Below are 16,105 nucleotides of genomic sequence, written 5' to 3'. Positions count from 1 at the left end.
AATGTCGAATGAGCCGTTTTACCTACGATACTAGTAAGGATGAATGAGGGCCCAGGTCTCCTCAGCTGCTGACAGTCCCCCGCAGCTCAGGTCACTCTGGGCGGTTTGGACATGAGTTCCTAGGTAAGTCCGCATGCTCTCTCATATACTACCCTCCATCTGTGCGCAGTTGCTAACTTGAATTTAGAATTCGATCTTCGCTCTATCTCAGAAGGTAGCAGTGCCGCCGTGCGATACGCCAATAACTCGAACTACCGCAATGATTCCCTCATTCGGAAAGAGAGTGAGTGCTGCCAGATAAATTCGAACGAACCGAAGAGGAGCTGACGGTGTATACAAGTGTGCGTGAGTGATGCGATGGTACAAGAAGTGAAGCGCATCATCAAAGACAGTGAAATCCTGAAGTATGACCACGTCTCAAATCTATACAACAGACCTGTCTGCTGACCCAGCTTAGGGAGGACGACTCCAAGTGGCCCCAAAAGAACAAGGATGGACGCCAGGAGCTTGAGATTCGAATTGGCAATGAGCACATCTCCTTTGAGGTTTGTCACCCGTCTGTGAGATAGCGGCGCCAACTCATTCTAACACACGGGGAAATAGACTGCGAAAATCGGCTCGCTAGTCGATGTGACAGAATCGGATGATCCCGAGGGATTGCGAGTCTTCTACTACCTTGTTCAAGACCTGAAGGCCCTGGTCTTCTCGCTTATCTCCCTGCACTTCAAGGTACCATCGACCCCTATCATCATGTTGAGATCTTATTTTAACTCCTGTTGCTTTACAGATCAAGCCGATCTAATGGTTGAGCGCGTGCACCTAAAATTGAGATAGACGTTACGGGGTTGTTTTTCACGATAGTCAACAGGCGTTCATTGAGGGTTTCTTTGGCGAGCTTAAACTTTTCAGCTTAAGAAACAATGGATTGATACCAAACGCATACATGTCCAGCTTTTCTTGATGACCTCAGGACCGGGTCATTTCTCTGAATGTTCCAAGGTTGAGTATGCTACATCATATGAAATCAGGCATTCTACCGACCATGGATATGAATGCGCACTTCATTACGAAGTATACAAGATATGGTTAGATGACTTATTCCAATCGTCCCGAGTTTATATCGCCCTCTAGAGCTCTGCTTTGGCGAATACCTTGGCAAAAGGCCGCTTTTACTTGCTTGCACGATGCCCTATCTCTAGCTCCCACTTTAGAAAGGCGGTCCAAACCTTGGAAGGCGAGAGAAATAATGAGTAACTTCGGAATATAGGATTACACCCTGAATTTCACGTACCGTCGGAGTACAGATGAGGCCTAAAAAGCCGATCCCGAGGTCTGTCGCCTGGCAGGCAATTGTAGAGCCATGGGTCCACGAGTAGACTTTCGCTCAACTCAGTGTAATTGAGACCGCTCAACATATGCACTTGCGCAGGTGGCTTGCCCCTAGAGCTCTTCATGAGACTGGGCTGGGCCCTGGCCTCGGGCCCAGGGATCAACCATCAATGGGCTATGGGCTCTATTGCTAGGGCCCAACCCAGCCCAGGGCCCATTGAGGGTTGGACTATGGGCCCCCAACCCAACAATGGGCTTTTGTCCTTGGCCCCCAACCCAACCCATTGGTGGGTTGGGTTGGGTTGGGTTATGGGCTTTGTGGGCTATTAAGGGGCTTACTCTCCCCTAAAGGCCCGGCCTAGGAGGGTTTTACGGGCGGCTAGCCTAAGTATAAAATCTCGGGAAATGATTTTTTAACAGAAACAATTCATGAACGATACCCAGTCAATTCCAGTTGAGTATAGGGTGTCTGCACAGATAGGAATGTCAAAGACATTGAATACTAATGGCGAACGGCAGAAGCCTAGAAACTAAAGGGTATTTATTTATTTGCACACATGGGCAGCGGTTAAAAGGGAGTCAGCTACGCCGCAAACGCCCGCTCAGACACCCTGTATGCAAGTATGACGACGGGGCAACTGCCAACGTTTGGTAAATAGGGCGCCTCAATTGGAGTGTGAGAGGTTACCAATTTTGGCGGTCAATCTGCCGTTTATCATTGTTGTGATGGAGAATGAAGGACCCATGCATTATTGCCTCAATTAGAAATAAACTCAATTGTATTGGTCATCTAGGCAGATATTGGAACCATCCATAGTTGACAGAAATCAATGTAGATACCCACGAAAGAGATATTTGTGACTGATATACTCTACATCATTCCGGGTCTGACATAGGGGAGAGACATTGTCCACTGGTGTCTTGCAAGTTGCCAAATCCCTTAGAACCTGGCGGGCCGCGAAAATCAAACATTACGAAAAGTCTTGAGGTGCATGCATGACATCTGGCATATTCTAGGAAGGGATTTGCCATGCATTACTCCGTACGGAGTACCACGGTGCGATTTGTATTCAAAATAGGCCAAAGGATCCTAGTGCGGATTGCCTTCAATACCTGGACCTTACTTTAAAAATTGGATTGAAATATCACACTCTATTCTATGTCTCCAATTGGGTGTCAAAAGAAGCGATTTTTACTCCGTACTTGACCATATATCTGATTAGATACTCAATATGTGGCAAAAAGAAGATATCAATAGATCGTGCTTCCAGGGCTTTCAGGTCACAACAAGCTGCAGACAAGTGGTCTGGATCATGTATAGTGGAGCCTAAGATGATCATTGAGGAGGCAGGAATGTTTTGTACGTCACCAATGGAAACTAGTCAATTCAAATTGAAACAGGAAGCAAAAGCGACAGGTCATGCCATACAGTACATTGAGACTGGCGGCTGTGATTGGCCAATTAATAAGCTGCCCATTTCTTCAGGCCATAATCTTATATAATCGATATATTGCAGTGGCGCGCCAGGCGCTGCAACAGGTGACCCACTGGTCCCCGCATTGCGTTCAAGGCCTTAAAAGACCTTAGTTCGCTGATCTTGATCTCCCTTGATCTTCTTTTTTTTTCCCTTTCGCCTGTATCGTGATTTGAAGCGCCTCTTTACGGTTCAATGTTTCTGCTGTTCCTACCCTGATTCAGCCATGCCCACCCCAAGCGACAACACTCCGATCGAGGCCATCTCCACTCGCACTTGCCCGGAGCCTGACCGATCCGTCTGGCGAGACAGTGAGCACAGTGAGCCCATCGATGTGATCTCACCCGAGCGAGCCGCTGAGCCATCTGCTCTCAGCCGATCGGACGATGGCTCTGTGTTAGCGCCGACCAAGGCAGCGAAGTTGACCATCGTTGACGATGAGCCTGAACCCATCCGTGCTACTTCTCCTGCCGAATCAACATGTATCCGCAGCCAATCGCCTACGTTGCCACAATCCAGTTCCTCCCTCCTCAGTTGGGAATTTTCAAATGTTCGGGTGAGTACTGACAGTTTTGCGGGGTCTCACGCCACCAACCTTCTGCTAACCATCCGCAGCTTTTGCCAAATCACACATCCTCCTTCCTGCGCTCCGGCAGCAAATTCATCGGAACACAACAAAGCGATCGCTCGGTTTACAATGTTGATGTCGAGATCAAACACGTCGATATGGCTGAGTCCTATCTCTGCGGTTACCTTCGAATCCAAGGTTTGTGATTCGCTGTCAATCGGGGACGTGCATGGAATCCCTAACTAACGTACTTTTGTTCACAGGTCTCACCGAAGATCATCCTACCCTAACCACATTCTTCGAAGGAGAAATTATTGGCACCAAACACACCTTCCAGACTCGGAACGAAGAATGGGGTGCATCGGAAAAGACCGATCTCCACCACTGGTCCAGATTTCCCGCCTGGCGTCCACTGGCCAAACAGGCCAAACGAGCGGATTTCACCTACCGTAATTTCGCACAGCGCGAGCACATATTCATGAGATGGAAGGAGTCTTTCCTTGTCCCTGACCACCGAGTGCGGACAATCTCAGGGGCTAGCTTCGAGGGGTTCTACTACATCTGTTTCAATCAGATTGAGGGAACGGTCAGCGGTGTTTATTTCCATGCGAAAAGCGAGCGGTAAGTCGGCACCATCGGTCACCCCGTAGGCTAGACAACTGATGCTAATTTTATCAAAGGTTCCAACAGCTTGAGCTTAAGCACGTTGAGGATCGTGGATGCGCACCAGCTGTCGAGTTCCGTTAAATATGTCGAACTCGATTGCTGGTGCACCTGACACTTATTGGATTACTCGCTTGATCATTCACCCATCCTCCTACCCTATCTCCTACTCTCCATGCTCGATACCTGGCTAAGCAGTGCTTCCTGGTTTCTGTTCTGAACACTCCGACCGAGAAAGCTTGATTTCTCAAAACCACCCTTGGGCTTCTTATCACTGGCTACTCTTCAAATACCCCATATGCCATTTATGCTGTCTCTCACTACCCGCCTTTTTGTTTTGACAATCGTTGGTTTATAATGCCACTCGATTCCAAAGACTACCTCTCAAACACAGCATTGCCCTCTCCCAACCTATCCTCAATCTGTCCGTCATGCCTCACGATATTGTCATCTATGAAACGGCGAAACGGCGTTCTCGTTTCCCGGCGACTTGCGTTGATCACCCCCAACGCCCTCTGGAGTTCCTCTTCTCATCTCATTCCTTGTCTACTTATTGTCACCTATCTCTTGTTACCTTAGTGTTCGATATTTCCTCAAAGGCTGTGGACTGATCAGCCTCCGTGATTCTTGAAAATTTATAATTTGGCAGTATACTACGGAGTATGCGTAGCCGCGTAAAAGCTTTTATACAGTAGGTCCAGGGGAACGTGCATCGCCAATGGTTGGCCAATGCATTGCAGATCCAGCTTGCTGCGGCCGAGAGCACTGGAGATTTTCTAGTTAGTGACTCACTAGAATCTAATTCTAGTTACCCCCTACCACAGACTTTTAGTCTTCCACTCATGTGTATGGTTGGGGTTATGGGGTTCAAAGAGAAACATCGTGGGTATGGACTGTCAGATCCTCGAGCTTGGTTCTTGTTGTCACAAGTGCCCCTTGCATCCCTCGATGTGTCGGGTACCGCACGATGCATACTCCGTGGTGTGACCCAACACTGGCTACGGAGTACGGAGTACATACCGCCTTTTCTCTAATCGCTGCTCACCGAGTCACAGATTTGGGGGACCTAGTCGCAAGTACTCCGTACGAAGCACGGAGTAACTAGCAAATTTGCTATAGCTAAATCCTCGGGTCCCACAGATGGTATGTTTCCAGGTTGTAAGAGAGTGAAGCATTAAGGTTGGGGACTTGTTTAAAAAGAGAGATGACGAGATTAACAAGCTCAATTGTTGTGGATGTACGGAGTACAGAGTAGCCAATGCTTTAAGATAGAAGAGCGGAATAAGACTGTTGCTATTATTAGGACTGGTTTTGAACACAAATGGTCGTACAAGGATATAGAGCCACTGAGTTAATCAAATCTCACCCACCGCAGCGGTAACTCAGCGGTAGAGTGTGAGATGTAAGCTAAATTCTTCACCGAAACACCTTCAAACATCAACTAATAATCATCCAGTGCAATTGATCCAAAGGTTATACCTGAGCGATTCATGTAACATCTTGAAGTCCCGTGTTCGATCCACGGTCGCTGCTTTTTTTGCCCCTATATATATGATTCTGTCCCAAGAAGTTATCTTAGGAATATCAGAGAAAAAGTTATTTGTTTTTGGGCCTCTGTATGTTCATGGATGTTTCAAAAGATTGGCAAAAGACTACAAAGGATATATAGTGTCTGAGTGCCCCAAATTTCACCCACCGCAGCGGTAACTCAGCGGTAGAGTGTGAGATGTAAGCCAATTTCTTCACCGAAACGTCATTAAAAACATCAACTAATAATCATCCAGTGCAACTGATCCGAAGGTTATACCTGAGCGATTCATGTAACATCTTGAAGTCCCGTGTTCGATCCACGGTCGCTGCTTTCTTTTTTGCCCTATGTGATTGATCAGCCCCAAAGTTATCTTTGGGATTATTTATCACCAGAAAAAAATTGTTTGTTTTTTTGGCTTATATTCATGGATGTTTCGTCTGTCACTGACTGTGCACACGTTTTAACTAACATGTTCCACATCAATTCCACATTGATCACCTCCGTGGGCTGCTCGACCCAAGCAGTTATGGTTGAGCAGCATGTAGACAGACGACACTGGCGCAACGGAAAACAAACCAGCCTAATGCTGGGCCCCCAAGGTCTCAGCGATACATGGTCTCTACATCATGAACTACACTAAGGAGACTTGGATTTAGAAGTATTGAGATTTGGGTATAATTGTATGCTAACAAAGTAAAATTAGAACTTTTCCCGTATTCAAGTGAGAAAAGTCCTGAAAAGCTAGTGTTCAAAGTGAAAGGACCTTTGCACCATCCAAGCCCTAGAGAGAAAATGAAAAAATGAAAATGAAAGAAGGACAGAAAGCGACCGTTGTCAAGTCAAGTATTAAGTAATAAAGGAAAGGAAAGACCGGCATCAAACAAAATGAGTTTATCATGCCTTGGTGTCAACCGTTGTCTCGCCAGTGGGTGTCATGGTCCGCTTGGACCCAGCCTCGCTGGATTCGGTGCCATTGATGATGTCGCGAGTCAATTCGACGTAGTCGTACTAAAAAAAAGATTAGAACTGCTTTTGAAGTAAATTCCCAGGTCATGCTTACAGCAAACTCGCCAATCTCAGCGTCGTCAATACCCATGATCTCATCTTCCTCGGGAGCACGAAGACTGAGACCGGGAATGAGGTTCATGAGGAACAAGATAATGCATGTTCCGAAGAAGGAGTAGGCGAATCCAGTCACGGAATCAGCAAGCTGGTATCCGAGTTGAATGTAGTTGTGGTTGATCCAGCCGCCGTCAATTTCGGTGACACCGTCGAGGTGAGCTATGTAATCACTGCAAAGACCCTGTTAGTTTCATGCTACCGCACCTTCGGGAAGAATCATCCACTTACGCGGCAAAGAGACCGGTCAGAAGGTTTCCAACCAGACCACCAACAGTGTGGACGGCAAAGATATCCAGAGCATCATCAACACCAATGAGGAACTTGAGCTTGGTGGCATAGTTGCAAGAAATGGCACCCACGACACCGAAGATGAAAGCAGCCCACGGAGTGACAAATCCAGAACCAGGAGTGATAGCGACAAGACCAGCAATCACACCTGAGCAGAAGCCAACAGTAGACCACTTACGCTCCAGTCTGTAGTCCAGCAGACACCAGGTCACACCTCCGACAGAAGCAGCGAGGTTAGTGACGACAGCAGCCATGACGGCACGCATGTTAGCGGCAAGAGCGGAGCCAGCATTGAAACCAAACCAGCCGACCCACAGGAAGACTGTGCCGATAACGACGTGGGTAACGTTGTGGGGTCGGTAGTTCAGCTCGTGGGTACCGTGGCCACGACGCTTGCCCAGCATCAGGGAGTAGGCTAGGGCAGCAGATCCGGAAGCGATGTGGACGGGGGTACCACCGGCAAAGTCGAGTCCTCCAAGCTTGAAGACCCAGCCCGACGAGTTCCATGTCCAGCAGGCAATGGGGTCGTAGATGATTGTGGTCCAGATGAACATGAATACGATACAGGGGAGCATGCGGCCACGCTCAGCAACGGCACCAACGGCGAGGGCAACCCTATGTTGAGATCTAGTGTCAGTCGCTTTCTTGAGTAGATACATGCTCTGGGATATGGTTAGAACTCACGTAATAGCAGCGAACATTCCCTGGAAGATAGCGAAAAGGAGGTCAGGAACCTTGTCACTGCCCACTGAGGGTGCAGCGAGCACGCCCTTGAAGCCGAAGTTATCAAGGTTGCCGATGTATGCACCGGCTGAGTGGGAGAAGGCCAGTGAATATCCCCAGAAGAACCATTGGAATGATACCACGCCGACCGACATGATGGACAGCCATATCAGGGAGAGTGCCGACTTTCGACGAGCAAGGCCAGAGTAGAAGAATCTAAGAAGGAGTCGTTAGGGTTATTCGCTATCTAGGGAAGCTTGTCACGTACCCAACACCAGGAATCATCAGCAGCACCAAGGCTGACGAGATGATAACCCATCCGATATCACCAGACTGTTATGATTGTTAGCTGCCATCCATCTTCCACACAGTATGTTTGAGTGACATACACTGTAATAGATGTTCAGATCGTCATGGAGCGAGTCACCGCCAGTGGCGATGGTTCCATTGTAGGCAACTGGGTATTCCGCCATGGTGAGCCCTCAACTAGACCGGAGATGTGTCACAGGTGTAAGCGATTGGGGGGACACCGCAGCTCTCAGAGACTTCTGAAACAAGGATTCAGATAAGGGAAAGTAAAAAGAGACAAAAGCCCGTCTTAGAGGCCGGATCCTAGGTGTGAAATAAGAGAGAAAAGTGATATGTCTAAGCCGCAGGGACAAATGCTGATAATTAAATAACAATCCTGGGCCAACGCCCCACTATCTGACGGGTGGAAGGGTGCAAGACCATCGATCTTAGTTCCGATAGTGGAAATGGCTCTGACTTTTGATATGATTCATCTGATGTAGATGATAGCAGGGGCCAAGAACGGCCTTGTTCAGCCATGCCGGGGTTATGGCGGATGGAGCATATAGCCCCGTAAGATCCAGATTCCAGACCGGAGAAATACGGGCACTGTACGGAACAAAGATGCTGCACATGATATCAAAGCTACGATGAATGCTTTTCAGGCAGGCGTCTTTATGAGCCCCTAATGGTATGCAGCTTCCCTACTCGGTACTCCCCATGCCAATGCATCTTCGCAACCGCAAGATGAGGCATCCTGCATTGGCCCCTAGACTAGCGATAAGCAAGGACAGAAAGTGATAGACAGATTGGGTGTTAGTGACAGGTAATTCAGAAGAAACACAAATCACAGAATACGAGTATCACGAAGCATCACGACTGGTTGTAGATATGAAGTCGCGGCTAGCCAATCAGAGACGTTTGCTTATCTGGGCCCGGATAAACGTCGCTTGAACGATGTGGAAAGCCATTTAACCTATTGTCTTTCTTAGTTTCATATTAAACTGTCCACGGGTATTAGTCGTGTCTACCCATGGAAATAAATGAGATGAAGGAACCTTGGAAAGCACCTCTTATCATGTCAACCATTGAGTTTGGTAATGGTCCTTATCGCGGCTCAACAGCCAGTTCAGCCCTAGAAAGTACCGAGTAGAAAGGAGGTCCACGGACATTTGTTCTATCGCCCCTATTGATTTTGATTTAGTCTCAAAGCTGCAATGCGCCTATATGCAGTATGAGTATGGACGATTTGCTACTTCAAGGGGTTTAATCTCCGTGATGCACGGTCTTATTCATCTCCGATTTGATTGTAGGACGGAGTACGGAGTATCACCTTCTAGTTTGTTCCTGACAGGGCTTCTCCGCATCTGTCAATAGTCTTTTCTTTCTCCACCGTCACCCGATTTTGTACGAAAACGCAGGGGGGAACCCTTCGCCACGCGGCCAGGTCTACAGATAAGCAAACTTCCTCCCATTGGTGGGTCTCGGGAGTCACTCGGCATCCCGAAAATCACTTGGCGAACTCTACTTGCTCGAACGTATGGAGTAGGAAATACCTGGATAGATCTGGTGATGTATCTGCATACTCAGTGCACTATTGGTCTTTTGGCTTGAACTGTCGCTAGTTAAACAGTACCTGATTTATTCATGGATGCTTTTGGCAAAACTAGCTAAGTCACAAGTCTGTTTCTGTGATCAATGGAGCATCGTGACAAGTTTTCTATGCATAGTATAGTAGCAACGTGGGCTCCTAAGCAATGCGCCTTGACGTCCCTCCCTCGGGCTACATATTTCTTGCATACGGAGTATTGGCGAGGTTCTTTTTATTATATGGATGCAGGATTTGGTAGACAAATTCCAAGGCGATGGTGTAAACAGCACTTGGATCGATTGACACAGAGTCTATGTATCGAGTACTCCGTACGAGGCAGCAAGTGGGACTTGATGCTATTTAGATATTCAAAGTATAATCATCAGTCCTTGCAGATTGACCCAACCCTGGAGTACTCCGCACAGCTGAAAGGATCCTCGATTTACTCCGGACCCACTGATCGACGCCGTTCATCGTCAACGATGTATTGCCAGATGTGGACTTGCATGGCGATCAGAAATATGCAAAGCGACTCTAGTCAGGGGTGAATAGTTTTGAGGTTCAAGATAGCAGATCTCTCGGTGGTGCGCATAGCACGGCACATGACAGGACGTGTTTGTCGATCGGTGGCGCCTCCAAGGCTACGTGTGACATGTGTGACTTCCAAGGCTGCTCGCCAAGTTCATGGTTGAAAGTGCAGAATAACTTCCCATCATTCGATTTCAGCCTTGAGGCGACTATTGAAAAATCTTCGGGGAAACCTTGGAATCACCATCTGCGTAGTTCGTCTTGTCGTAAACTTGATACACATGTTTGCTTTTCTTCAGTTTTCGAGCCCGAGCCGGTTGAGGTGTTTGGCACATGAACCTTGGAAATGCATGATCTTTGTGCCTCTTTGCACTGAAATTCGGATTTTCATTTATGTATGGATGTTGAAAGCTTGCTTTGGGATATAGATGATAACCTAAAACTGGTAAAAGCCTAGTTATTGTTCTACTACAAATCGTGATTGGGAATAACCCGTCCATCTCGTGTTCTTTTTTTTTTTTTTCGAATAGTAAAACACATATGGTGGTATGTATGGCGGGATACGGTATGAAGTTGTTACCATAATCTCCAGGGCTGGCATGAGCTCTTAGTAAGTCCTCGAGCCGCAGTAAGAGAAAGTAGCTAGCTAGATCTTGTAGCTACTACATTTTTAGCCACGTAAGATGCTAAGACACGGGAAAAGTGAGCAAAGCAGGTGCACGGACTACCTCATTACAGGGATTCCACGGTTGAAGATGACCTCGGGAGCAATGACAAGATTCCAGGGCAAAATTTCAAAACTTGATTGTGAGAACTCTACTGCCTGAAACACCTGGAACACATGTTCCCAGTCAAATAGCTGGTTTGAACATGGATGTAGCCGGTTGTAATTCCACCAAACTTAATGAATACAACAAACAGGTGACAACGCGCATAAACCTGGACTTAATATAAATGGAGGACAGCAATTGAACGAGCGAAGGTCATTGGGTGGGGGAGCATCCGGTACAACCGTTTTCCGCCACACTGCACCGCCACACGGCCCCTATCAAGGTCATCCTACAGGCTCCAAGGCCTCTCACGGATCATCACACGGCATACTCACCATGGAGCACCCGGACATCCCCAGTCCTGATTCAGATGGGTCGGGATCCTCTGATGAATACCCTCCCCAATACCCCAGGACGAACTCGACCTTCGGAGAGACTGAAGGTCAAATCCAAACACCTGCCACTACGATCACCTCCTCTCCTCCGTCCCATTCGCCTGGCCTTACCCCATGGACCACCACCCCATCAGTGCGACCGCGCGGAGCTAGTGTAGGGGCCTCCACGATCCTCGAAACTCCCGATGGCCTTGCCATGGCCAGCGACCCGCGACTCCAACGCCCGTCCGCCCCAGTAAGGACACCGTCGAATACGTATGCCCCTCAGCGACGGCCCCCACAGTACATCAGCCTCCAAGAGGACCGTCAAAGATCCTCATCGGCCAAGCGAGGTCCTCGACGCGATCCAAATGCACAATACCGAGCTCAAGAGAAAGCCTACGTCCAACGAATTCGAGCGAACCCGCAAGCCTGGTACCACCACTTCAAAGACGCCCAGGCAAACAGTATGATTGATGGCGATGCCGACCTCGAAGATCCTTCCCCGTCATCCGAAGTTGCGTTCGAAGATGATTCCTATGACCCCGATACCCAACTCTTCCTCCCGGATGACAACCTGCCGACCACAGAAGAGCTCAGGCACCCCAAAAACCAGGAACGACTGGAGTGGCATTCTATGCTGGCCTCAGTCTTGAAGGGTGATGTGGTCAAGCAAGAGAAGATGCGACTAAACGGATCTGCAGAATCGAAACGGTCGGCAGCCCAGAGTTATGCCCTCTGGATCGGCGTTCGGGCGAGAACATGCGGCCGGAGTATTCCTCTACAACGCAAACTCATCGAGGACGCACGGTCACATCTCGGTCCCCTCATCGAAGATATCTGCGGGTTCCAGATCAAGGGTGAAACAGAGATCGGGAAGCCACCGAGACAACAAGTCGAAGACGTTGTGGAAAAGGTTGAGAAGTGTGAGGTCCTTTACTCTTCATCCAAAGAAATGGAAATCGCAAACCCCCGTGTTGCCTCGGAGGAGTTCACTTCCAGCCGCGCCGCTATCTTTGCGTGGCACAACATCACAGCTCTCATCAACACCGAGCTGGCCGTCCTACAAAGCTGGGTGGGAAACGAGGCCCTCAACTTCAGCGAACCTAGAGTCAAATCTGCGAAGAACGATCTCTCAGATGGCTCCTCTTTCCTTGATCGCATCATGAAAGAGGATGGTTTAAAGACGTTGCAAGACAAGGACGGCATGCTTCTTAGTATTCTTGCCGTCGTGCATAAAGCTAAGAGTACTTTGATCGAAAATGCAGAAGCATTTGCTGCACGCCATCTACCCCCTTACATTGAGGAGTTGTTGACTTTGATCAACTTCCCCTCCCGATTGATCCAGGAGATCATTCGTGTCCGTCTGTCTTATGCTAGGAACATGAAGGACCCAGCATCGCAAGCTCCCATCCTCATCGACCAGATGATCTCTCAATTCCAAATTCTTATGAAAGTGGCAGTTGATATCAAGTTCCGCTATCTCGATGTCTCAAGGCCCGAGCCTGGCTGGGATCTCCCTCCGTGTGTCGATGAGAATTTTGATAATTCAGTTATGGATGCCATGAAATACTACTTCCGGCTCTTGAACTGGAAGTTGAACGCAAATAAGAACACTTTCAAAGAAGCCGAAATTCTGGAGCAGGAATGGGGATTCTCTTACGATATCGGCCGCCGTCTAGAGGGTGGAGATATTGAAGTGGCCGAACAGTTCAGGTAAGGCCCTTGATCCAGACCAGCTACGCTATAAACGCTAATCACAGCAACAGTGCCTTGACTGCCAGATCACTGCAGCGTCTGATGATTCATTTCGAGCGTGAGCTCGTTCCGCGACCTAATGAAACTGTACAAGATATGGATAAACGATACAAGAGCATTCTTGATTCCACTCGCATTCGTCAGCGCAAGCTATACCGATTCTCCAAATTTTTGTGTCAATTGTTCGAAAACGCCACAGAATACAACATCACTGCCGACGTCGCTTACGATTTCTTCGAGGCCCTTTTGATATCCGACCACTTCCTTGTCAACACCCCCACATCTTCTGGGCAAAAGGGGGTCTATCTGATCGCCCATCACGCGCTGTGGAACCGACCTGCCGACATCCAAGCCATCCTCTCAACGTCATTCAAAGAAGATGACACCACCCAAGATGGGCATATTCCATATGTCCTTGCCATCAGACCTGAAAGGCCTCTTGCGTGGGCCGGAAAGGTAATGGAAGTCGGCTTTTTAGAGCACCCAACTGATGTTCGGTTGGGCAAACTACGTCTAGTAGTTGAAGGCATGCAAGAACGACTGAAGAATGCTCGCATGGAACTCACAGTTCTCACGGGCATACAGCTCGACATGGTCATTGAACAACGTGCAAACCTTGGCCGAGTCAACGTTGAGTTGAATAAGATCAAGAAAATTTCTTTCAAGCTATCCATGACCATCATGGACAGTGTTGCTATCATCAAAGATCAACTACGAGAGCGAAGTTGGGAGAACAATGATCTGATTCAAGCATGTTATTCATTCGCAACGGAGTTCGGCAAACGCTCGTCTAACTACGTCGATGCCAACAGACGTGCTATGAACAGTGCTCGCTTGGTGGAGTTGTCTCTAGACTGGGTCTCATTCATCTGTGACGAATGTGATGCTGCAGACCGAAAAACTTTCAAGTGGGCCGTGGCCGCGCTCGAGTTTGCAATGGCGATTACATCAAGTCGTCATCTGCTTTCTATGGACCAAGAGCAGTACAGCGACTTCCGATTGAAGGTTGCGGGCTGCATGTCACTCCTCATTTCTCATTTCGATATCATGGGTGCACGATCATCACTTGCGGCAAAGAACGAGAAGCGCATGGAAGAGCGCAATGGAGCACGACAGATTGGTGCTGGTCGAATCACCAGTGACGAGGAAGCGTCGCAACTCGTTCGCGACACTTGGCACGCACGCGTCATCGAGATTGAAGATCGGAGAATTGAAGAAGATGCAAAGCGCCAAGCTCTCGGAAAAGTCTTGGAAGGCTCTGATGAGGCGGACCGGTCGCTCACAGTACTTTCCTCCTCTGCTACCAATGTTACTCTGAGGTGGCAGCAAGGCCAATTCATCGGAGGTGGTACCTTTGGATCGGTCTATGTGGCTATCAATCTGGACAGCAACTACCTGATGGCTGTGAAGGAAATCCGCTTGCAGGACCCTCAACTCATCCCCAAGATCGCCCAACAGATTCGGGACGAGATGGGTGTGCTTGAAGTTCTTGATCACCCTAACATTGTCTCCTACCACGGCATTGAGGTCCACCGTGACAAGGTTTACATCTTCATGGAATACTGTTCAGGTGGCTCGCTTGCTAGTCTGTTGGAGCACGGTCGTATCGAAGACGAAACGGTCATCATGGTCTATGCGCTCCAACTCCTCGAGGGTCTAGCATATCTTCATGAAGCCCACATTGTTCACCGCGATATCAAGCCTGAGAACATTCTGCTCGATCATAATGGCGTGATCAAATACGTTGATTTCGGTGCTGCCAAAATCATCGCCCGCTCGGGTCGCACCATTGCCCCTGCAGATACACATGCAAATCCCAACTTCAAGGATCAGAACAACAAAGACGCGAACGCGCGCGGCAAGAACCAAAAGACGACAACTGGAACGCCGATGTACATGTCACCCGAAGTTATTCGGGGCGATGCCGCTAATCTAGCTCACAAGCAAGGTGCCGTGGACATCTGGTCGTTGGGATGTGTGATCCTTGAAATGGCCACTGGTCGCAGACCCTGGTCCACACTGGACAACGAATGGGCCATTATGTACAACATCGCCCAGGGCAAGCAACCTGCTCTCCCAACTCGCGACCAACTCAGCGATCTGGGTATCGACTTCGTACGTCGCTGTTTCGAATGTGATCCCTCCCGCCGCGCCACTGCCGCCGAGCTGCTCCAACACGAATGGATCGTCTCCATCCGTCAGCAGGTCGTCTTGGAACCCCCAACACCCGGAAGCGATTACAGCAGCAGTTCTGGATCTGGTTCGGCAACTGCTACCCGTCAGAACTCAGCATACATGTGATCTTTCATCATTTGTTGAAGTCAACAACAACATTCTCATTTATTCTCTTGGGACATAAAAGTATCTTCATCTTTCCCACCACACTCGCTCGATCTCGTCATTCTCGAATGACATCGCATGTGATACCCCTCGACTTTGTTTTCTCTCTTATATTAACGCCCTCAACTAAAACCATGTTATGATGTCTCATCTTTCTGCGGTTATGTCTTTTCTTTTCATGCTTTGTGATTCTCATTTGCGCATTTCGGGCTCAGTCTCATTCGTTCATCCTGCATTCATCTCATCGCACGCGTGAGTTTATTTTCATGTTTGGCGTGGGGATCTCGAGCATTCTTTACTGGTTGTATGACACTCGGATATAAACGAATTGGGTTCGTCGATTCTAGTATGTACTTTTTTCATGGTTTGAACTTGTTCTTAGCACATAGTTAGCGGTTAATTTAAAACTTGTTACCTCGCATCGTTGGTGGTTTCTATCCATGGATGGGGAATAGCGTAGCATGTCCACCATGTTGTGATACTTCATATCACAGTTTCTCAGAGTTGAGCTTAGTTGTGAAAAAGTAAACCTTGCTTCATATACCCAACCTAGATAGAAAAGGTTCTTTCTAGCTGCGCTTTCTGATCTTACAGGGAAGAACAAAGACCAGCAAGAGGGAAAGTGCAAAAAAACAAAAAAACAGAAGCAGCGACCGTGGATCGAACACGGGACTTCAAGATCTTACAGGAACCGGAAAGGTTTAACTTTGGTTCAATTTGCACTGAGATGTTTATTAGTTGATGCTCACAATTTATG

At 48.3% G+C, this 16,105-nt stretch overlaps 4 protein-coding genes across 4 annotated transcripts; 3 read left to right on the top strand and 1 right to left on the bottom strand.

Moving 5' to 3' along the window:
- Position 1: 1 nt before the first annotated feature.
- Positions 2–802, top strand: N7506_006307 (mago nashi family protein; the record flags this gene model as incomplete). The annotated part of the gene is made up of 7 exons (XM_056955600.1): positions 2–33; positions 86–123; positions 188–283; positions 341–404; positions 458–545; positions 604–729; positions 788–802. The coding sequence occupies 7 exons, from the start codon at positions 2–4 to the stop codon at positions 800–802; spliced, it is 459 nt and encodes a 152-aa protein (XP_056809934.1).
- A 2,228-nt stretch (positions 803–3,030) lies between these two features.
- Positions 3,031–4,119, top strand: N7506_006306 (GID4/VID24 family protein; the record flags this gene model as incomplete). Its single annotated transcript, XM_056955599.1, has 4 exons — positions 3,031–3,360; positions 3,420–3,570; positions 3,636–3,993; positions 4,053–4,119. The coding sequence occupies 4 exons, from the start codon at positions 3,031–3,033 to the stop codon at positions 4,117–4,119; spliced, it is 906 nt and encodes a 301-aa protein (XP_056809933.1).
- Positions 4,120–6,460: 2,341 nt separating this feature from the next.
- On the bottom strand, positions 6,461–8,172 carry N7506_006305 (ammonium permease MEP2; the record flags this gene model as incomplete). Its single annotated transcript, XM_056955598.1, has 6 exons — positions 6,461–6,574; positions 6,627–6,858; positions 6,917–7,591; positions 7,661–7,915; positions 7,968–8,032; positions 8,089–8,172. The coding sequence occupies 6 exons, from the start codon at positions 8,170–8,172 to the stop codon at positions 6,461–6,463; spliced, it is 1,425 nt and encodes a 474-aa protein (XP_056809932.1).
- Positions 8,173–11,212: 3,040 nt separating this feature from the next.
- Positions 11,213–15,309, top strand: sskB (uncharacterized protein; the record flags this gene model as incomplete). Its single annotated transcript, XM_056955597.1, has 2 exons — positions 11,213–12,966; positions 13,020–15,309. The coding sequence occupies 2 exons, from the start codon at positions 11,213–11,215 to the stop codon at positions 15,307–15,309; spliced, it is 4,044 nt and encodes a 1,347-aa protein (XP_056809931.1).
- Between the last annotated feature and the right edge of the window lie 796 nt (positions 15,310–16,105).

The sequence above is a fragment of the Penicillium brevicompactum genome (genome assembly GCF_028827555.1).
Source record: "Penicillium brevicompactum strain IBT 35665 chromosome Unknown utg000005l_segment0_segment0, whole genome shotgun sequence".
NCBI lineage: Eukaryota > Fungi > Ascomycota > Eurotiomycetes > Eurotiales > Aspergillaceae > Penicillium > Penicillium brevicompactum.
The sequence above is the reverse complement of the archived record's forward strand: the minus strand, read 5'-3'. Positions and strand labels throughout refer to the sequence as shown.